At 37.3% G+C, this 23,102-nt stretch overlaps 1 protein-coding gene across 2 annotated transcripts; it reads left to right on the top strand.

Annotated features, from left to right (window-relative positions):
* Positions 1-3,349: 3,349 nt before the first annotated feature.
* Positions 3,350-21,267, top strand: LOC142337474 (uncharacterized). Of its 2 annotated transcripts, XM_075386722.1 has the most exons (10): positions 3,350-3,471; positions 4,375-4,594; positions 5,470-5,687; positions 5,933-6,423; positions 7,281-7,517; positions 10,762-10,908; positions 11,297-11,456; positions 14,186-15,431; positions 19,752-20,349; positions 20,781-21,267. In XM_075386722.1, the coding sequence occupies exons 2-10, from the start codon at positions 4,587-4,589 to the stop codon at positions 21,168-21,170; spliced, it is 3,495 nt and encodes a 1,164-aa protein (XP_075242837.1). In that variant the 5' UTR covers positions 3,350-3,471; positions 4,375-4,586; the 3' UTR covers positions 21,171-21,267. The 2 variants fall into 2 exon arrangements, with proteins under 2 accessions (XP_075242837.1, XP_075242836.1); XM_075386721.1 differs by lacking the exon at positions 3,350-3,471 and having other exon boundaries at positions 3,790-4,594.
* The last annotated feature ends 1,835 nt before the right edge of the window (positions 21,268-23,102 follow it).

The following is a 23,102-nucleotide window of genomic DNA, read 5'->3' on the forward strand; positions in this document are numbered from 1 at the left end:
AATAGATGAGCCGATATTCCGATATTAGTAGATAGCTGATGTCTTTCATCACTTTGAAAACAATTGTTTTCCAAAATAAAAAAAAACACGTTTTAACTACACATTGTTCCTTTTATTTTCTTTTTGTTAAATAGTGTGACATTTTTGTTGTCAAGGGAATCTGTCAAATAAGATAGGTGTCACAAAATCTAATGTTTTTAAAGAATTCGTTAGGACTTTACCTACTTGGACACGGGTTTTCTACAAAAATAGTAGAATAATTTTTGACTTCAGTCGTTTTTGACGTTCTTTTTGTAGACGTAAGACATATTCTGGATAATTGCAGGTCTCAAGGGCTTCCCCTGGAAGAGTAGACGAACCTATTTAGTTTTTTCATTTTGTAATTAATGGCTTTCATCTCTTTGGAAATAATTTTTTTTCGAAAAAATTTTACTTAATTTTGCGGTCACATAATACCTTATCGGTATTCGCCGAAGCTGAGGTCAAACATATTTAGAGGGCCAAAGCATGGCTTTACGGCTTCGAAAGCGTTTTCTGACAAGTTTTAACTGATTTTTTTGTCGTCTATTTGTTGTTCTTTTTGTAACCGCATAAAAAATTGAATACCGACAGTTCTTAATTCCTTATATAGAAGCGTTGGAAATCGTAAACCTGTGGGACGTTTTATTTGATTTCCTATGGCTTTCATTACTTTGAAACTGATTGTTTTTTTAGTAAATTAAGCGAATTTTTCAACTTGTTTTCAACTTATTTTAACTGTTTTTGTTCTTTTTTGTGCAATTGTTACCATCAAGCCTTATTATTGGCTTGTCCCATATCTTTTACAAGTTATTTTTTTAGCTTCAGTTTTATCTGACACTATTTTGACTTTGTTATTAAGTTTTGTTTTTAAAACGGACATAAATGTTTTGATGTAATTAATGTTTGTTGTTGTTATTGTTTGGTTTTGCTGTTCGTCTTGACCCGCTTCCTTAATATTGGCATATCTCATCAATCTAATGCATCATTTTTATTACTCCACGGAGTTGTTCGCTTTGGAGGCTATCTTTTCATTCATACACCAATCCTTTTTATAGCTGCGAAGCTGTAAGCTGAGCGGAGCTGTATTGCGGTGCTCTTGGTTTTTTTGTTTCGTCGTCTGACGCTCTTTTTCGTTTTACATTTGTTCACACATCAAAGCTGAAAAAGTCAAATTTTCTGAATTATTTCTTCCTCTCACTAACAGTGTTTGCTTGCGTGACGTCATTTCTCGATCTCTCTAGAAAAATGTGACTTACCTGACACAATAAAATGACTTTTGGACTTTAAAACTTAAAGTTTAATTTCAATTAAAGTTTAATTTCAATTAGTTTAAGGTCATAGGAACTCATATGTGCAATAAAGCTCCCTAATAAACGGATTCTGCGGAATGAATTTCAACGAGCTTTCTCAATTTATCGCTGAATTTTTTTACATAGCTTTTTGAGCGGCGTCGTTTTTTTTCTCAATTTAGCTCTGTATCGGTTTCATCTGTTTTGTATCGGTTTATCTATCGGCGCGCAAGTCTGTTCTTTCGCAACTATTCCGGTAATCTGCCGGCTATGTTTGAAAATCAATTGAATTTTTACGGTTTTTCTATCTGTTCCTCATTTGGTAGACAATTATGCCAAAATGGTGGATGAGCGTGGTCGGAATCTTATGTGCGATCGCACATTACCGAGCCTCCTTGTTCAATTATATATTTTTATTAAAGTTGTTTTAGCAATCTTTTTGCACACTATTGCTGACGTTCTCTGGCTTGTGAGTTGTTTGCCTTACTTAGCCGTTAATGAGTATCGTTTGAAAGTCGTTAATGTGTATTGTTTGAAAGCCCAGTAACTTTTCCACGGGCTCTACTATTTGCACAAATTTGAACTTATTTTTTCAATTACAGACGTTGACCTGCTTTTTTCGATGCATGAGTGCCGTTATTAGAAAAATGTTGGCAGTTAAACCCAAAATCAGTTATTTCCTACCAAAGGGAAATGAAAAGTGCGCCGAAATTGGATTCATGAATGCGATTATATCATTTTAGTGGTCTTCATTAAGTTCTAATTAACATGATTTGAAAAACCCTTTTAGGAAATTATCCACCCTTCAAGCAAGCTGCAATCAGACCCACTTCCTATGATTAATTGCTCTCAAATGAAGTTTGTAGCAATTGTATTAGTTGTGTGGCCTTTTCGTAATGCGATTTTTCACTTGACTGATTTTTCGTCTGACCACATTTGACTTTTTGTCCTCACAAATGGGATAAACAGGTACCGCTCGGTGGGCATTAAGTTCTCATAGAGCCCTAAGCCTTACTATATTCGAAGAATTCGATTCACCAAAACTGAGGAGATAGTTTCATGGTATGAAGGGCGGTTCTTAGTCTTAAAAGTTAATCCCCTCAGTCACCGCCATCAGCCCCCCCCCATTATACCCTTCCCCAACACTCCCATTCCACAACCTCCTCCACCTTCGCAACCCTACCCCCAATGGCTTGACCCCCCTTCAACTCTTGCCTCTCTCTCTCTCTCTCTCACACACACACACACACACACACACAAGTCACATCCACCCTAATGCTACTAGCATCCTGAAGCCCTAGCTGTCTGCTACCGAAGCCAACCGCTTGCCGGTCGTTTAAGAGGAATTCGCCTGAGGTTAGTCCGCAATGTTTTTTTGTCCTTGGCTCCGTGCCTTGCGTTTAACGTTATCTAAGTTGCTCGATCATTCACAATTTAAAACAGCTGAACTGAATTGGCAACAGTTTACTGCTAAAATTGAAATGAGAAATGCGTCAAAATTGGTTGAAGCTTTTAAGTTGAATTCTTGCTTGAGGACTAAACTGATTTTAATTGGCGTTCTTATAGGCGCCTTAGCCAACTTATTGCCGCCCGTCTCGATTGAAGCGCGTAACAATAGAATTGCATTCCACCGGGCGATTAGGAGCAATCCGTCCTTCCTGCGTCTATTGTTTTCACTTGCATTTGTTTCGAACAATTCTCTCGCTTTTTTTCCATTCTCTTACGTTTTTTTAGACCGGTTCAAGATAGCTGTTGATAGCACGATCAGCGTTAGGAATATATATTAGTTAGTTTGATACACAATTAAATAGGACTGTACCAGGTCTGTTAGGCGTGGTCGACCAAATCTGAGTTAGTCAGCAAGGCGCAGAAGGTTGTTGTTTTGTGTAAACTTTGCAATTGTTCAGAATTGACATTTGTTATTGGACAAGCAAACGCTTGAATTGGATTTTATAATGGGTGTGATCAGAATTTGAACTCACGTAACGTGAATGTCAAACGTCATTGATCAAAGATAGTAATTTAATAGACTTTAAATAGATATTCGCTACTCGAGTCAAGAATTTTTTCGCAGCTTTAAAATATAGCCAAATAAATTTTTATTTGGTGACAAGCATTTCTATCGTTCTTCTCATTAAAAAGAAAAACTTTACTTGTCTCGGTGAGTGTGCTTACTGTTTTCTTTTTAATTTTTGATAGGCGACGAACCTTTGACGTCCACTCAAAGTTTGCGTTGTCATTTGAGTGTATTCTGACTAGCTGGTATATTAAAGTTCTTGCTTACAAATAAACAACTGAAAAACAGTGCACTGCCACGTCGCATACGATTACGCATTACTAATTGACGTTTCAAAATAAGTACAATGACGGCATGTGCAAGCCTGTTTACTATTTAATTATTCAGTAATTGCTTTTCCGTTTGAGAAAATTGAGAAATTAAAATTGAGGTGAAACAACTCCCTTATTTATGTAAACTATATTTTTTATTCGAATCAGGAGTAAAAAATAATCGCATTTATACTTTGTTTTATGAGGCGATTTCTTATTGTGTGTTAGAAAATAATCGTATTGTGTCAAAAATCTGTGGTTTATCTTTCTTCTTTGTGTAATATATTGGCTGGATTTATAAATGTTGTTTTCTTAGGCATACAAACAGCTCCGACTTAGAAATATAGCTAAATACATACCATTTGAGGGAAACAGTTGTCATAGATACAGTTTTTAATAAGCTCACAAATTTACTCGGTCTTAGGAAGGATGTTTTAGTTATTAATTTCTTTGTTATTACTCACTAAGTTATTACAAGGAGCTAAAAGGCTTCAAGTTCTGCGGTCAATATGTAACTTGAGACTTAGTTAACATAAAGTAGTCTGCTTATGCCTCAAATGTTTGAAAGATAACTTGTCAAAACTTATCTCGCATTTTGCTTCGCTGTGTTCAAATTCTGTTCAATAAGTGCTCCTAATAGACGTTTAGCGACCCATTTTTACGTTTCAATTCCAGTTTGGTACATTAGTTCTCTGGCTCTGTGAGTGAGTTATTCAGTAAATGAAAACAGTTTCAGATTATAGAAGCTCCAATTTGAATTTGCAAAGTTTGACACGACAAAGAAATCATGGATCAAAAGTTTTATCTATTATTCATCATTCCAACACCATTCCTAATGAACTGTCGCTGAAGAAAAGGGAAAGTGAGCCCAGGGAAGAAATATCGGCGACTGACCAATTTCAAGTTTGTGGAAAATCAGAAGAAAGTTGTGAAACTGAGCAATCGACAATGACGAGGTTAGTTTGGTCAATTTTACCATTTTTAATGAATTTATTAGATTGTTAATAGCCGCCGTCAGCCTCTAAACGGCTAATATTTGGGCACTATGTTCCGACTATTTGCCGGCTTTGCACTTAAGGTCAGTTTGGTTTTCTAACTATGGAAAGATGAACATTCAAAGGGAATTAATAGTTGTAATTTATATGAAAGTGCTCTGCCAAGATACTCTCCTTTATCTGGCTCTAAACTGCACGCTTCTTCACGAGGAATTCGTCGTTTAGAAAAAAGTTCATAATCTGCACAATGACCGATTTGCAAAGTCAATTACGGGAAAGTTCGGGAATTCTGATAGCTGTTATTTGGGCTCTAATCAACAACCCTATGACTTGACCAGAAAAAAATTGGTTCCTCCTAGCTCCAAAAATGGGCAAATTTGGAAAGTTTTGACGACCGAAAAAACACGTTTTCTTGTCACTAATAAGGGCTTCGCTCCACTTCGTTTCACGACCCTTAAAAAGATTTTAAAAATCCAACTTCCATAGTCAAGAACCCAATACTGGTAACTTAGGGACAAGGTTCAGCAGCTTTTGCCCCCCCCCCCCCCCCTCCAAATTTCTCGTAGTTTTGTCTGCTGGCCATGTCGCTGACATCGTTTTAGTTGCTCTCGTTGCTAAGTAACGAGATTTGTTGAATAAATTGTTCCTCTAGTCTTAATGCTTATGTGTAGAAGATCGAAGTTCAAGTTGAGAAAATTGAAAAAAATGGCAATTTTGCTTGATTGCACTTTTGCGTTGATTTAAAAAATCAGATAAATTCGAAAGTGAATTATGTTTTTATTTACTTTCTAGTTTTAGTTTTTTAGAATGTAACCGTAGTTTCTGGTTTATTTCAGGTCAGTGGGTTGTCACAGATCATTTTGGCTCAAAGGCTTTTGTTTTACAAATTTTGCCGTCTTTGTGGTCATCATCAGCCTACACGTCTTGAATCCTATTGCCACCAGTAGTGACGAACAATTAACGGCTAACATGAGATCCGAGGAATCGATTGTCACTCCTAATAATGAAGATACTGATCAAGCCAACGCAGAGGCAGATGAGAATGGATTTGAAGGTCGGTTCGAGTGATCTGGTTTGACAAGGGTGGGGGGGGGGGTAATTCTCTCTGACTGCTTCTGATACGTAAACACTGATAGCTTGAATTTTGTCTTAAAAAGCCAATAACTTTTCATCAGCTCCTGAAGTGTCAAAAAATACCTCACATTGCTGGCTCCAATCAACGAGATGAATATTTCCTATCGGACTTTAATCATCATCTTACAAGAGAGTTCTGGATTAAACCTATCCTTTCTGTTTTAGAAATTCCAGTGAAGTCAACCGGAGAAGAAGCAGATAGAGAGGACGTATCCCAGGCTTATTCTGGAAATGAGAAAGACAAAAGTGAGAGTACTCGAAGTGAAGAAAAATCTTCTAACGGTGACGTGACGGCAGGTGTATCGAGTGATGAAGGCAATTCAGAACCAAACTTAGATTCTAAGCTTGAGGGAACAGATCAAAATATTGAGAACGGTGCTCCAACTGATGAAACGCTTAACAGTAATGATGAGTCGTTAACCGATAGCGGACAGACAGAGAAATCAGGGAACGTTGAAAACGCTGATGATTCTGAGGCTCCGTTGGATGACAGGCCTCAAAAGGGTTCAGAAGGTATCGAACTGAAGGAGTCGCTGGATTCTTCAGCTAGTTCTTCGACCACTGAAGGTTCAACCGAAGATCTAAAGAAGGAAAGTGAGAAGACTGTAGCTAGTGATGATAGCGCAAAATTGCCATCTCAGGGAGCTCATCAACAGGTTTGCATGCTTTTTAATTGCTCTCGAATGAAGTGTGAAACATTTATTGTAAAGGTGTGCGTCTTTTATAATGAAAATTTCGCTTAACCGTTTTTGCGCTTTCGTTCTAGAACATTCTTTGACTTCTCAAATGTCTTTTTCACGCTTGTCTTCTTCATTTTTTAGTGATTAATTGCTCTCAAACGAAGTTTGTAGCAATTATATTAGTCCTGTTGGTCTTTTTTTAATGCGATTTTTCGCTTGACCGATTTTTCGTCTGACGCTTTTGACTTTTCGTCCTCAAAAACGGGATAAACAGGTAGCGCCCAGCGGGCATTAAGTGCTCTTAGAGCTTTTCAGCTCTGTTTCAGCTCAAACTGTTTTGGAGACTTATACTTATACTTATGGTGTGAAGGGCGGTTCTGAGAGGTTGAGAAACCCCCCCCCCCCCCCCGTTGACCCCCATCCCCACCGCGCTGTTGCCCCCCCCCAACCCAGTGTTGCCCCCATCAGCCCCCAGTGCACCCCCCCCCCCCCGTGGCTAGCTACTGACGAAGCCAACCGCTCGCCGGTCGTTTGAGAGCAATTCGCCCGACGTTAGTCGGTTTATGTTCTTAATTGCTCTCACACCGAAATAAATTTTGTTGATGCAATCAAACCAATCATTTGATACAATTATAGCTCGCCGTGAACACTGCTGGGAATTTTTAAGATGATGAATGTAGAAAAAAATCGGGAAAAATATTTTGAAGGTTATGGTGGCTAAAAAAACAGTGCGGACACTGGAACAGTACTGATATGCATCGGTATATGATGAATCAAGACTCTTTTACAGCTCTCAATGAGATTTGGTTTGCTGAATAGATTTGAATTTTTAGGATTCGCCACCAGTTGAGAGAAAGCTGCAGGATTCTCGAAGTCTGATTAACGATCTGTTGCAAGATTCGAACATAGCTGGGGCTGGTCAAGGAAATCAAGTGACGGATTCCAATGTGCAGGAACCGAGAGTCATAAGCAACTCCAGCAGAGTGGTGAACGGGTCTGTGGTTATCAACGAGACTGTTGATCAGAAGGTGGAGAAAGAGACCGAGAAAGAGGACATGTTCACTTTTCAGGTATTTGAGAAAAAAATGTTCTTTTTGTTGCCAGTCGAAGTCATGGTACCGATCATGGAGGAGAACTATTTATATAGTGATTAAATGGGAAAACTCCAGAGCTCAGAACACGAAAGATAACGGGGCGTGCATCTTGCTTGGGATGGTAGTAATAGTTTTCAATGCTGAACTGATTCCAGCAGGTTTTTCTATCTTAGATTGTCGTATGATTTCTCTGCATATCTGTGTGATTTCTCTTGCTTTGATAGAACTTTTGTTTAATAGCCGCACAGCGATAGCTGGGGCTATTATTGGCCTTCTCTTGGTTTTTTTAATTTAGTCGTCATGATTTTTGTTACGACCATATGACGTCGCAGCCACTTTTTGTTCATTCGTTCATGCAATTTCAACTGAATTGCGTGCGTGACGTCATTTTTCGCTCTTAGTGGAGCGAGTTTTTTTGTTCATTCGCGTGATTAAATTTTTGGTCACACTTGACTTACCTCACTTTCAAAAATGACTTCCTCACTTTGAAATTGACTTTTATTTACTTTAATTCAAAGAGATAAGGTCAAATGGGCGTGTGTCACTCTAAATGAAGGTTATTTGAGATCAGCTAATAGAGGCAGCAATAAGTCATACAGATTTTTAATCAAAATATAACAGATCAGCCTTCAATGAAAAGACGAATTTTTTTGGTCTGTCTTTTTAACTGTTTTTTTAGACTGCCGATCTACGAATCTATTGCGGCTATTTTCTGGCAATCTGCCAGCTATGTTTTTCTTGCTCGGATAGAACTTTGATATAACTTGAGCATAGCGGGCTTGCAATATGAAGAGGCGTGAGTGTGATTGTATATTATTTTTAGTTAATGCAGCTTTTTGTGGAGCTAAGACAGAACGAAATTTTGTCTGAAACTTATCGAAATTTAGAAGTTGTTTTCCTTTTGGTCTTGATACTGGTAAGTAATAGTTAGTGAACTACTTTGCATGTAAGATTTGATTAATGTACCGAGCACAGTTGAACCGAGGCGAGGCCGAGTTGAACCGAAGTCCGACACTAATCAATGAGGAATGCAAGTTGTCTGATTGTTTTAGACCACCCATCTGACTATGTAAAAACGTCGATATTTCTCATTTCCCCAGAACTTATAGTTCAACTTAAAGTCACAAATAATATACACTAATATACAGTTTTACACCATGAATCCCCTAAACTACTCCTCTCGACTACCTATAAAGTTTAGATAAAACGCAACTTTCAATTAACTAGAAATCCCAATGTAAAATTGGTGAGCTCCATCCAAGTTTCACAGTAAAAAGAAAGTTGTTGCAAGATTACAATTTATTCACATCTTTTCTCTCTCTAATGTTCAACACAAAACTGAAAACATCAAATCTTGTGACAACTTTTTTACACTGAATCTTGGTTGCAGTTCATCATCTTTACATTGTGATTTCTGGTAAGTAAACGTTGCGTTTTAAAGGTAGACGAGAGGACTAGGGTAGGGATCAATGGCATTAAAAAATGTTATCGAACTTTGATTTTAAGTTGGAGTAATATTGCCTCATAAATTGAATTTTCACGTCGTAAAGCGGGGTGCTAACTTACTTCTGCCGTTCAGTATTGTTGAGCAAAACTGCTCTAAATAAAAAACTTTCAAGAGCAAGAAACTCAAGAAAGCATTCAAAACGGAATAGCAAAACCTCTTATCTGAAGCGAAGAGCTCCAGACGCGAGCATTTTCATCAGTTCGGTACTTTTTAGTGCCCATTTATATGACTTACCATAGCAATCTCAAGTTATTGTCAAGGGGTTTATTCTTGAAAATGATGTTTGTTCGGGTCCGGACGTCTACACAAAGTGCCGATTAAGATTCGAAATTATTATTATATTTTCCATTCCGCAGTATACTCTTGCAACAATAACGGAAAGCGCAGGGGAAATGTTCAATCATCACGGAGTCTACTCCGCTCTTGATTTTTCCGGGAACAGGAATTTGGAGGCACAATTTCTACAAAGATAAGTTGAATATCACTGAACTCGAAAGCAAAAAATTAGAAAAGTTGTTTTTCTCTACTAAACTAACTAAGTTTTAATGTGATTTTTTTGTACTATTACTAGAGTACTTTTAGTAGAGGGCGTAAAAGTCAATAGAGTTTCATCTCGATGGAGGACTATTAGAGCTGAGGACTTATTTGTTAGCGTTCATTAAGTTTTGTTAGATGAAGTTGTTCATGGGTGCTGGTCTAAGTTATTCCATGAGATCGGAGAAAGGTCTTGTCATTAGAATTTAGTTTTGCCGTACCCCACTCCCCCTGCACTCCCCACCAAGTAAAAATAGTCTCCCTAAGCCTAAACTAGCGACTACCAAAATCAGCCACTCGTTTGAGAATAGTACGTTATTTGGTTATCTTTTTAACTGCTGCCATACGAAGTTCGAAGTAAAATATTGCAAACTTTTATTGACAAAATTTTTGCTTGTCTGTTTTCTTCTAGAACCATTGTTTAATTTCACTTCTCAAGGTGATTTTTTTGCTCTTTACGTTTTGGTTTTTTCCAGTGGTTTCGTTTGTGAGAAATCAGAAAAGTCTGTAGCTAAAATAAAACTAATTGTGAGAGAAGACCGTTTATAGCCCGTGCAGCTTAGTTGTTATCATGCTAAACCCTCATCCGGGAGATTGCTAATTCGAATCCCTCCCTACTCAGGAGTTTTTGCATCATAAAAGTTTCTCTAGCCTAAGCCCCCTTCTAAATTAATGGCCTCGTCAGTAGTTCGAGAGCTATTCATCCGTTGTGTTTGTTGTGATTGAAAAGGATTTTTGTCTGTAGTTTTTCTAAGCTTTTCCTAGGGACGTCGTTTCTGGTAGCTGGAAATTTTGAATACAAAAACAGGGAAAATAGATAGAATTTGAACCTTTTCTGGCTCAATTTTGTATCGTCGAGACTTTCGTGACTGATCTCTTGATTTCTCTGGGTTCTAATTTTTGCCGGTTCGGATTAATTAATGTTGCCGGTTCGGATATTTTGCCTTTTCTAATTAATTTGCGATGGTTTCAATGAAGATATCAAGGCACTAAGAATCTCTCCCGCTGGGAAACAATATTTTTCTTTACCATGTATGAAGAAGCTGAAGCTTGTGTTTGCACTGAAACTTGATCAATTAAATATTGCTCAATGTTTGAACTGTTACACCTCTTTTGAAGGGCTCTTTTAAATATACTTACCTCTAAATAAGTGGTCAAGTTGTAACAATTGTTATTCAGGAATGGAAGGAGCAGAAACTGATGGAAGAGCAACTGAGCAAAGAGGCAGCTGCTGCGTCTGCACAAGGGGCTGCTAATGGTGCTGCAAGTGGAGGGGCTTCGGGAAGTGAGCAGGGTTCTGGCAACCCTAATCAGGCTTCCAATGGGGTTAGTTGAAAATCCGGTTGAGTCGAGATTTTCAGATTCACTACAACTAATGTCTTGATTTTTTTCGAATGAGCTGCTTTGTGCATATTTGAGCTTTCTGTATTTTACAGTGGTTTTGAAACACCAACTTGACTGTTAAAGAGCTGCGCATTTGACCATATTAAACTAACACAATCAAACAACTAATCATGAACGAAGTTCAATGTTAACATGGGGTTTATTTCAGCGGGGGGGGGGGATTTTCTATTATAATCAGACTGGGGGTTGTTTACCATGGAGTGTATTGCTTAGATATTTATAACCTTACAAACAACAGTGGTTGAGCCGCCATTATTTGACCATCGCGCAATTAAGAGTTTTTTTTCAACTTGCAGATGTATTACTGTAGATTAACGGCAATGCTGCTGGTGGCAATGGACACGCAGGTGCATCAGGCAGCAATGGAGGGGTGGGTGGAGGAAGCAGTTTCAAAGTGCAACAGTACACACAGAACTTTGCATCTGCAGATTGTGGAGCCAAGGTGCTGGATGCTCCCGCGAGTAGTCAAGGTATGTTGTAGCCAAACACTTTCTCAGACATGGATATACCAGCAGTCTCTCTGAAAGAAGTTTTTTAGGATATAAAAAGTTTAAATATCGTTAATGGGTGGTCTGCAATTTAGAAGGTTTTTAGAATTGTTTTGCCTATGAAAAGCGCTATGCCAGGAATCATTTCAAAATTCTTTGAAAAATGAACTAAATCATTTGACTATGACTAAGTTTTTGTTGATGCATATTGTTCATATTATTAATAGCCGCCCTCATCTTCTCAGCCGGCTATTATTGCGCTCGTATTTTTTTTTTTACTTCGTCAAACATTTTTTCGCTTTACCATTTTGCAGCTTTTTCGACATTTTGCGTGAAATCTTTTTGACTTCTCTAGGCTAGTTTCTCTCTTCTCTCATTCTGAAAAAAGTGAATTTGAACATCAGTTGCTAAGCGAAGCAATTCAAAATGAACAGAGTCGGTATAAAAAATTGAAGTCAGAAATAGAAACGGGATAAACCCATAAAGCCCAATTTTAGATGCCCGCTGTTTGAACGCCGTTCCTATAAGTCTTAGTTACCATATCTTATGCTCATTGGTATTGATAGTAGCCCCTGTAGCCTCTCTCTAAGAAACAGAAGTACGTTATGTTCAACTACGAAATGCCATCAAAATAAATCGGACTTAAAAAATATTTTTGTTCAAAAATCTTTTTTTTTTTCAATATATTCTATTCGTTCAATCCCAATCATGCTTATTGGAATCAACGGCGGCTATTTTCCGGAAATCTGCCGGGTATGTTTTATAGCCGCACAGCGATAGCTGGGGCTATTATTGGCCTTCTCTTGGTTTTTTACAATTCAAAGAATTTGAATTGTATTGGGGCGCTGTCTTTTTTTTTCAGATCTGTTCACACATTTTCATGATTTTTGAAGTCAAATTAGAGTAGTGATTTTGGTCACGCCGAAACAGGAAGTGGAGCGAAAAATCGAGTGGTTTTGCGACGTGAATTTTTTTTGATCCAAATTTAAAGTAGAGTGAGAAAACGGTGTTTGAACAAAAATTCGCTTTCTCGCCAGTGGTTTTTTGTTCACATGCGGCAATTTGACTTTGATTTTCACTGTTTTTTTTGGATCGGATTTTTTAAATGGTTTTACCAATCCATTCATAGTCAGTTCTAGGTCTAGTTTTTCTGTTTATTCAATGAAAATTCTTTTAATTGTACGTCAGGACTTGTCCTGCTAGGTTTTTTTTAAGATCTGTTTACACATTTTCATGAATTTTGAAGTCAAATTGGAGTAGTGATTTTGGTCACGCCGAAACAGGAAATGGAGCGAAAAAGCGAGTGGTTTTGCGGCGTAAATTTTTTTCGCTCCAAATTTAAAGTAGAGTGAGAAAACGATGTTTGAACAAAAATTCGCTTTCTCGCTAGTGGTTTGGTTTTTTGTTCACATGCGGCAATTTCACTTTGATTTTTACTGTTTTTTCGAATTTTTGGATCGAATTTTTTTTCTAAATGGTTTTTCCAATCCATTGATAGTCCGTTCTAGGTCAAATTTTCTGTTTAGTCAACGAAAATTCTTTGAATTGTATTTCATGACTTGTCCTGCTATGTTTTTTTTATTTCGTCGTCATGATTTTTACGACCATATGACGTCACAATCACTTCAAATCTGCTTTTTGTTCATTCGTTCATGCAATTTCAATTGAATTGCGTGCGTGACGTCATTTTTCACTCTTAGTGGAGCGAGTTTTTTCGTTCATTCGCGTGATTAAATTTTTGGTCACACTTGACTTACCTCACTCTCAAAAATGACTTCCTCACTTTGAAATTGACTTTATTTTACTTTAATTCAAAGAGATAACGTCAAATGGCTGTGTGTCACTGTAAATGAAGGTTATATGAGAGCAGCTAATAGAGGCAGCAAAAACTTATACAGATTTTTAATCAAAATATAACATATCAGGCTTCAATGAAAAGACGAATTTTTTTGGTCTGTCTTACTGTTTTTTTGAGACTGCAGATCTACGAAGCTATTGCGGCTATTTTCTGGCAATCTGCCAGCTATGTTGTTATTAATAGCCGCGCAGCGATAGCTGGGGCTATTATTGGCCTTCACTTGGTTTTTTTTCTTCGTCATGATTTTTGTTACGACCATATGACGTCACAGCCACTTTTTGTTCATTCGTTCATGCAATTTCAACTGAATTGCATGCGTGACGTCATTTTTCGCTCTTAGTGGAGCGAGTTTTTTTTGTTCATTCGCGTGATTAAATTTTTGGTCACACTTGACTTACATCACTCTCAAAAATGACTTCCTCACTTTGAAATTGACTTTTATTTGCTTTAATTCAAAGAGATAAGGTCGAATGAGTGTGTGTCACTCTAAATGAAGGTTATTTGAGATCAGCTAATAGAGGCAGCAATAACTTATACAGATTTTTAATCAAAATATAACAGATCAGCCTTCAATGAAAAGACAAATTTTTTTGGTCTGTCTTTTTTACTGTTTTTTTTTTAGACTGCCGATCTACGAATCTATTGCGGCTATTTTCTGGCAATCTGCCAGCTATGTTATTAAATTTGACACTTCTACCGTTTCTAGTAATTAATAACGCAACCTTAAAAACATTTGATATTTATATCAACGATGAAGCCGAGTTGTGGATATTCACTTGACAGTATATCTTTATTCATAAAAAGTGCCAAAAATCATTGACACTTTGGTTTCACTTGGTTGCAAATTGTTTAGGGCGAGACGCAATACTACACTCTGATCGAGACAAATACCTCAACTTTCCTTGCGATGAGCCAAAAAAGTATTTTGTAATTGAGCTGTGCGAACCAATTCAGCTCAAGGTGCTAGACATTGGGTGCTACGAACTATTTTCCTCACTACTAGCCAACTTTACAGTCCATGGATCTGATCGCTATCCTTCTAGAGAGTGGAAACTTTTGGGCAACTTTACAGCAAAAAACGAGAGAACTTTGCAGTCGTATAATTTTGCTGACCAGATGTATTATAAATATATCAGGGTCGAATATTTGTCACATTATGGCAAAGAGCACTATTGTCCAGTGTCAAGTGTCCGAGCATTCGGTTTGACCATCGAAGTTGAAGACGAAGAGCAGCTTCTGGGTGAAGTTGGCCAGAACTCGGATCAGGAAAGCCTTGAACCTGACCAAGTACAGCAGACAAGTGAGGATACGAAAAACATGAATGTATTATCAACAGTAACCGACGCAATGGCAAAAATTGCAAACAAGATTATAGGAACGCGGTCAACAGCTACTGAGGAGGCAAAATCTGTGAATGATTCTATGTCTTCGCAGAAAGAGGATTTAGATTCGACTGAAAAATTGCAAAATACTGGCTCCACATTTCCGGAAGTTCCAAGGCCACAAACGGATGCCAACTATTCGGATTTTGGTTCCCCCGAGATTCCAACGGGGGGTAGTTTTAATATGAACCCGCCCGTGATATTGACCCCGAATTTATCTGTTAATACGTTACATAATTCGAGTGATTTATCAAACGTTTTTCTTGTAAATATGTCTCTTGCATATCCTGATTTTCTGCCTATGTACGTCTGTGATGAAGATTTATTGGTGCTTCTAACTTGCCCTTTGTATCAATATTTATTTGCCATGAAAGGACTTAATTCTCAGTGCTGCATTGTAACGATAAAAGAAGAGCCTGCTGATGTAAAGTTACCAGAAGTTGATGGAAAGCGGTCGGAGACTGGAACTAAAATAGGTAATGAGGAAGGTGGCAAGCGGATTATAGAGTCTAGCAATTCAGCGGCGCCCGAAATCTTGCCCACTGAAGGTGTAAATGCAAATGTTGCAGCAAATGTAAATGAAAATAACCATGGAGGCTCTGCAAGTCCAACTGTTGTTGAAGATCCTGCAAATCATCATGTCTCAAGTGGAGCTGCAAACGGTGGCGGTGGAAGTGGAAATATTGTCCAGAAAGAGTCACTACTTGTCAGATTGCGGTGAGAATAGACATATCTCAGTCACTATATAATGAAGTACTTTGGTGTAAGAAAATTTAGGCACGAGTTGTGAATCTAGTCTTCTAGCTAGAGGCAGCTTTGACTTATGGCGTTTAAGGTTCCTTAATAGCCGCCCTCAATCTCTCAAACGGCTCTTATTTAGGCGCTCTTCTTTTTTACAACTCAAAGAATTTGAATTGTAGTGGGGCGCTATCTTTTTATAGCTGCGAAGCTGTAAGCTGAGCTTAGCTATATTGCGGTGCTCTTGGTTTTTTTTCGTTGTCTGACGCTCTTTTTTCGTTTTACATTTGTTCACACAGCAAAGCTGAAAAAGTCAAATTTTCTGAATGACTTCTTTCTCTCACTAACGGCGTTTGCGAGCGTGACCTCATTTCTCACTCGCTTTAGCGAAAGTTTTTAGGTTATTTGCGTGATTAGATTTTGATCATACATGACTTACCTCACTCAATAAAATGACTTTTGCACTTTAAAACTTAAGTTTAATTTGAATTTGTTTAAGGTCAAAGGAACTCATATGTGCAGTAAAGGTCCCTAATAAGAGGTCCCTTTTCAATTTAGATCTGTATCTGTTTCTATCTCTATTATATGGCACGCAGGTCTATTCTTTCGCAGCTATTCCGGCAATCTGCCGGCTATGTTTTTAATATCTGTTCACATATTTTTATGATATGATTTTTGAAGTCAAGTTGGAGTGGTGATTTTGGTCACGCCGAATCAGGAAGTGTCGCAAAAAGCGAGTGGTTTCGCGGCATGGAGATTTTTCGCTCTAATTTTGAAGTAGAGTGAGAAAGCGGTGTTTGAACAAAAATTCGATTTTTCGCTAGTGGTTTATTTGTTCACATGCGGCTTTTTGACATTGATTTTCTGATTCTTATCGCTCTTGATCGAAGTTCATAGCAATTATTGCAAACATGTTGATCTTTTTTATGCAAATTGTTTGCTTGACAATTGTGCGCTTTTCTCTTAGAACATTGCTTGACTTCTCAAGTGACTTTTTTACGCTTTCGTTCTTCATTTTTGAGTGATCTCTATAGCTCTCACTCCGAAGTAAAGCTGGTCGTTAATATTAAGTCGGTTCCAACATATAGCAAAAATAAGGGACAAAAAGCACAGTCGGCAGTGCATATGGTTATGAAGCGGGAGGTCAATGGTGCGAATCCGAGTGGGGTCAAATGTTTTTCCACCCGCCTGTCGTTCGAGGGCTATTCTTCCGGCATTAGTAGGTTTGTTTTATTTTTTTGATCTGGTTTTTTAAGAAATGGTTTTTTTCACAATTCACTCGTAGTCCGTTCTAGGCCTAATTTCTTGTTTAGCAAAATCAAACGAGACGGGATAAACCGATAAAGCCCGGTCATTAAGTCATTGAGAATTAGGTTATCAAAGTTCATTAGAGTGTTTAGTAACTGATATTGGTATTAAGTTTATTAGTTTTCAGCTTAGAAGCTGAATTAAGTACAGTTTTAGAATCTAACTGAAACTGCACGCCAAATTAGAAAATTTTTTGAAACTAAAAAAATATAAGCCAAATTGTCTTTCGTCTTTTTCTGGTTCAATCCCGATGTGCATCAAGCGCGTCAACGGCGGCTATTTTCCGGCAATCTGCCGGCTATGTTTATATTTTATGCGTTATGATTGGTGTCATGTGGAAAAAAAATAGTTCTGTTGGTAGGGTTTTTAATAGCTTTTTGAACAGCTTTCTTAAACAAATTTTTATTTAGTTTTTTTTATTTCCTTATTTGGTTTTATTTTATTTATTAGTGTCTATATCTGTTTCTCAAACCAATTTATTAGCAATTCTATTAGTCCTTATGGTCTTAGTTTGTTTGATCAGATTTATCATGCTTTAATTTTATCACGCTTGACTTGATATTCGCGTGATCTAAATTGCTTTAAGTCAGAATTTAGGCTTCTTAGTCTGCTGCGATCTTCTACTAAAAGGCCAATCAAAATTGCATTGAAGTTAGTTTCATTATAGCTGCGAAGCTAAGCTGAGCTTAGCTATATTGCAGTACTCTTGGTTTTTGTTTTCTCGTCTGACGCTCTTCGTTCATCATTTGTTATAAAACATATTTGGATTGACTTTTTTCAATGACTTTTTCACGCTTGTGTTCTTGCTTTTTTGCGTGGACGAAGTTGCTCGCATTACGAAATTATGTCTCTTGCTGAAACAAAGTGATTTGTAAGATAAACTGTGACATAAGGGACTGATAGCTGAGTGGTTAATGTTTTTCATTCTCACGCCGGAGATTGAGGTCCAAACCTCTTCGTTGTCAAAACTTTTTGCACCCGAAAATGTTCTGAATGATACACCCCCTTTGAATTGAAGTTTTTAAGCTGGCCCGGCTAACTTTTTTCCAAATCATTTCTGTATCTACCTGTATTCTACAGCACGGCACGCAAGTCTATTTCGCAGCTACTATTCACTTAGTCTGCCGGCTATATTTTTATTTTCAGTTCATAGTAAGCTCTAATACCATCTTTTTAGTGACCACCCTCCCCACAATTGGCCCCCGTTAGCAATCAATTCTACCAATCGTTTTCGGGTTTGTTATTTAAGCTGGTTAGCTCCAATTCACAAATTTTCTGCTTGAAATTTTAGTTCAAGTGCTCTACGACGAAAATTTAAAAATTCCTTTATATTCAGCTGTTGTGGAATTTAGAAAAGCTTTTTGTCTTTTCATGGTCAGTTTTGATGTTTTTTTTTTGCAAAGTATCACTCAGCTATGCTTTGATAACTTTTGATTAGCAATTATGTATTGGCTAGGCCTCGTTCTCATTTTATAGCTCAGGCATTATCACTATTTAAAAAAGTTCTTGCGTATGTATTGGCCTCCAGACACGTAGGCACTCTATTTTTTGCAATCGTTTTTGTTTTTTCGTTTCACACATGTGAATACATTCATGTTTGTCATAAAATAATATCAAAGGAATGGGACAAACCAACAGTCTGGGCATCAATAATTAGCGTTGATAATTAATACATTTATTTATCCAAGTTCCTAAGTATACTACCAAATGCTATTAGTGTTAAGCTTATTGTCCTTCATTTTAAGGGATGGATACATCATTTTTATTGAATCGAATGAAACTGCGGACATTGGAACGCCTGCTTTTAGAAATATGTTATTGTTTATTAATAGCCGTCCTCATCTTCTCAGCCGGCTATTATTGCGCTCGTATTTTTTTTTACTTCGTCAAACTTTTTTTCGCTTTACCATTTTGCCGCTTTTTCGACATTTTGCGTGAAATCTTTTTGACTTCTCTAGGCTAGTTTCTCTCTTCTCTCATTCCGCTAAAAGTGAATTTGAACATCAGATGCTAAGCAAAGCAATTCAAAATGAACAGAGTCGGTATAAAAAATTGAAGTCAGAAATAGAAACGAGATAAACCCATAAAGCCCAATTTTAGATGCCCGCTATTTGAACGTCGTTCCTATAAGTCTTAGTTACCACCTCTAATGCTTATTGGTGTTGATAGTAGCCCCTGTAGCCTCTCTCTAAGAAACAGAAGTATGTTCAACTACGAAATGCCATCAAAATAAATCGGACTTAAAAAATATTTTTGTACAAAAATCTTTTTTTTTCAATATATTCTATTCGTTCAATCCCAATCATGCTTATTGGAATCAACGGCGGCTATTTTCCGGCAATCTGCCGGGTATGTTTTTCCTTTTTATTTTTCTCTTACTGGTTCAGTTACAACGCCGGATAGTGGTGTTAGGTTTCGAATCTAACTGAAACTGCAAAGTGAATTAGAACAGTTTTTGAAACTTATGAATTTTTTTCTTCTTTTTCTATTTTAATCCCGGCTATGTTTCCATTGTTACCGGGTTGCTTTGAGTTTTTTTCTATTCCGAAATGATGATGAATGAACTTGAAATATTTCTAGAATTGAGCTATGAATTTTTCGCAGTTTTGTGCAGCCTTTGTTTTTGTCGTTGGTTCACACCAGCAATTATTTAAGTTGTTGAATTGCTCTCAAACTATGCTTGTAGCAATTATATTAGTGATGCTGGTCCTTTAGCAATTTTTGGTACTACCGATCTTTCGCCTGATAGTTGTTTGGCTATTTGGTTTGGCTAATCTAGAGCCGAATTATGACGAATCTAATCACTCGCTTGTTGTGTGAGAGCAGTTTGCTGGATGTTAATCAGGTATTTTTTTTCTGTTTTTGATACCGATAACAACTGACGCTGGTAAGAATTTCAATACCCGGTGCTTATGTTGAAGTCACAGAAGGTGGCTTTCAACAAGGAATTTTGCAATATCCTTTGTTTATTGGGGGTTTGTTTTGCTTCAGAAACAAAGTGCGTGAGCTTGAGTTCAATATGTCACTGAGTAGCGATTATTTGGAACAGCTCTCTCGAAGGTACAAAAAACAGATGGACGAGATAACAGCCAAACACAACAAAACACTAACAGCACTAATATCCACTAACGAGGAGGCTGCCTCGCGTGACGTCAAACATTCTCAGAAAATTCTAGAATTGGAGGGTGACGTCATCAGATTAACTAACCGGGTAGTGCAGTTAGAAGAAAGTATGACCAATATGACGGACACATTGGTCTTGCAGCATATGATGTTTATATCAGTAGAATTTGCAGTATTCGCTCTATTTATTTTCCTGTACATAATCAGATCATGTAGATCAGTCACTAATCATAGTTACAACAGAACTAATAAGCGAAGTAGGAGTTTAGATGACACAATCACAAACGAGCGAATCACGAGTTCATCGTCTGAAGGTCGGGGATCCGAAAGTTTGACAACTAGTCGACGCGGAGAAGATAGTAATGACGGCAGACTTGGATATTGTGAAGAGTTGATGCCTTCGATCGAGGATCTGGTGGTTCCACAGGCTACTCCTTTTAGAACGAAGCAGACAGGCCAGAATAAAGTAAGCTATTTGTTCAACATTTGATCTTAAATTTTGCAAGAGATTTGAATTCAAATGGAAAAACAGGTGCGAGTTAATAAATTTTCAAGTTTACAATCAACTGTCCTCTTGGATACCATGCAAGATCAACGGGCTTATGCGGGTTCACAAACTCCAAAACGTAGTATAAATAATATCGTATAGTAAACGTCATTACTTAATTAAATTGGAATGAATTTAGGTAAATTGTAATTCTTTCAGCTTAGTAAACCTGCAGCGTGTTTCATCTGAACTGAGATAACTAATAATAAAATGCTTTTTTAGTGGAGAAGTTGCTCGGTATGGTTGGTTGAACATATTTAATGCTTTGCCTTGAGTTATTTCCAAAAAGAAGGCTTTAATGGCTGTTGTCGACTTTCAAAATCATTAAAAATTTTTTTTATTGTGTATAGAATATGCGTCACATGAAACAAAATGGCACTGCTGTTCACGCTCCGAAAACTCTTCACACATCGATTCCGCCTCGGCCTTTTTCATCAGCATCAGCAGATTCAGCCTCTACCTCAACGGATGGATTCAGCACTGTTGGGAAGAAAAAACGAAGATCGAAATCAGGAGTCAGTAATAATAATAATAGTAGTAGTAGTAACAATTTGAGTTATGGTAATAATAGCAACAGCAACCAGAAGTACTTGACGGTCGAAAGGTCACCAAGTTCATCGTCATCGGTGGCTTCTTCAGCGAGTGCAAATATGGATAACAGAACCAGTAACATTTGGAGAACATCGCCAACAACACCAGTTGGCGACTCGCACCGACCAAATTATCTGAGCGTTATTTAAACTATTAGAGTAAATGATGTGATTTGAAATGTATTCATGTGCTAACTGAAGTTGTTCATTTTTACCGATGCAATTATTAATGAATAAGACGCAATAACTTTTTGGCTGTAAAGAGAATCAAGTTTCGTCTGGTTGAGGACAATTTGGTCGAATAGAAAGGAACGAGATATGGTACCCTGCCTTCTCGGGATACAATCATTAAGTAATAAAAATAACAATAAAATGTTCATGACCTGTTTCCAAAAATTGTGCAGGGGATTTTTTTTTCGTACAAAAAGTCTGTAAAAGGAGTACAATGTTAGATCAACATTATTAATTGCACTCGAAGTTGGAAGAAATTATGGATCTATTCTGTTTCGGCACCACCAGTGTTTTTTATGACCCCCAGTTACAAATTATATGTTGTTATATAACACGTTTCTATGTGGGAAAATAGCACGTGCGCCTGGGGGTCCTAAAAGATTTATGCTCACTAAGCTGGGGGGCAGAATAGATCCGAAATTATTGTAAACGTGTTGGTCTTTGTTTTGCAAAAGTTTTCCTGAGCCATTTTGAACTTTGGTTGACTTTCACTACCTTGATTTTGCATCATCTAAATTTCTCTCTCTTTCACAAGTGTCAGCAGCTGACCTCAATTGGCGGCAGTTTACTACTAAAAGTCAAACGGAAAGTGCGCCAAAATTGGTGTATTTTTTTTTTCAATTTATATTGCATTAGTGGTTATAGTGCTATATAATAACCTCTAATGACGTCAATTGGAGCCCCCCCTTAGTGAATTTAGTTACCCCCCCCCCATTTAGTTACCCCCCCCCCACCGCTTTAAGTTTTGATCTTAAACTTAAAGCGTTTATATGATCCTCTCTTTTTTGAGTCTGATTTAAGCTCTTCTTTCGCGTGATTCACTCGAGTAGTCGTCATTTAAATGAGACGTTGCCTGGAATACACGATATTCCTCTTTACTAACTGTAACCAAAAAGTTTCGGATAGTTACAAAAGAAGATTTACATTTGCTTTAATTCAGTCGCTGAATTGTTTTTTCTTTAAAACAATATTTTTTAATTAGATGTTTGGATTATACCTGCGAAATAGTACGCTTTGCGTAGCTTGCGGTGATCTTATTTTTTGGTTTTTGTCGTCTTTCGTTTATTTTTTGTATTGCATTTATTCACGCTGCAAACCTCTAAACAATAATTTTCCATCTTTACACGACGCTCAATCTTTACATGACGCACTCCTTAGCAGTGAGTTTTAGTCCAGTCAGAAATGACTTACTTTACTCTCTTAATGGCTTTTTAACACCAATATTAAACTGACTTAAGTTTACTCTAAACATTTTCAACGTCAATAGAAAGCTCCTATGCAATGTAAGTTAATGCAATAGCATCGCGACTAAATTATAAAGAGCTTTCTCTCTCTTTCTATATACAGTAAATTACATTTCAAATGAAAACCTGTCGATCTTGTGAATAGGTTGTAATAGGGAATAGGTTGTATAGTTCACGTTGGTAACTTCGTCAACTCAGTTCTCTTTTTCGCTCACTATTTTCTAAGGTCCACAAGTCCGTTTTGCAGCTATTTCGGCAATCTTAATTAATCTCAATTTTAATTAAAGAGCAGAATCTTTACTGGTTAATCGGCTGAATTTAAAAGTTTTGATCACTTGGCATAGCTAAGAACTTTTCGCATCTTATAAAGGAGACCACGGAATACAGGATGCCCTTATAGATCAGCACTTAGATCATTTGGACATTTCAGATTTTTTCGCCGTCAATTTGTTATGTTTGTATAGTCGAGGTGACGCGGTGTCAGGTTGCTTTGAGATAAACAGTTATTAGAATTGTCATTCTTGAGCTGTATATTTTTCACAAATTGACCAACAGTTTCGATCAATATCTTGAGCGTAAAAAGTTAGGCTAGTTCGAGGGTCTAGGA

Source organism: Convolutriloba macropyga, chromosome 4, assembly GCF_964194025.1.
Source record: "Convolutriloba macropyga chromosome 4, txConMacr16.3, whole genome shotgun sequence".
Taxonomy (NCBI): domain Eukaryota; kingdom Metazoa; phylum Xenacoelomorpha; order Acoela; family Convolutidae; genus Convolutriloba; species Convolutriloba macropyga.

Coding starts and splice junctions, on each gene's coding strand:
- LOC142337474 (XM_075386721.1), top strand. CDS start 4,359: ATGAAAACAGTTTCAGATTATAGAAGCTCCAATTTGAATTTGCAAAGT. Junction 7,518..10,761: donor AGGACATGTTCACTTTTCAG/GTATTTGAGAAA, acceptor ATTGTTATTCAG/GAATGGAAGGAGCAGAAACT. Junction 11,457..14,185: donor TGCTCCCGCGAGTAGTCAAG/GTATGTTGTAGC, acceptor CAAATTGTTTAG/GGCGAGACGCAATACTACAC.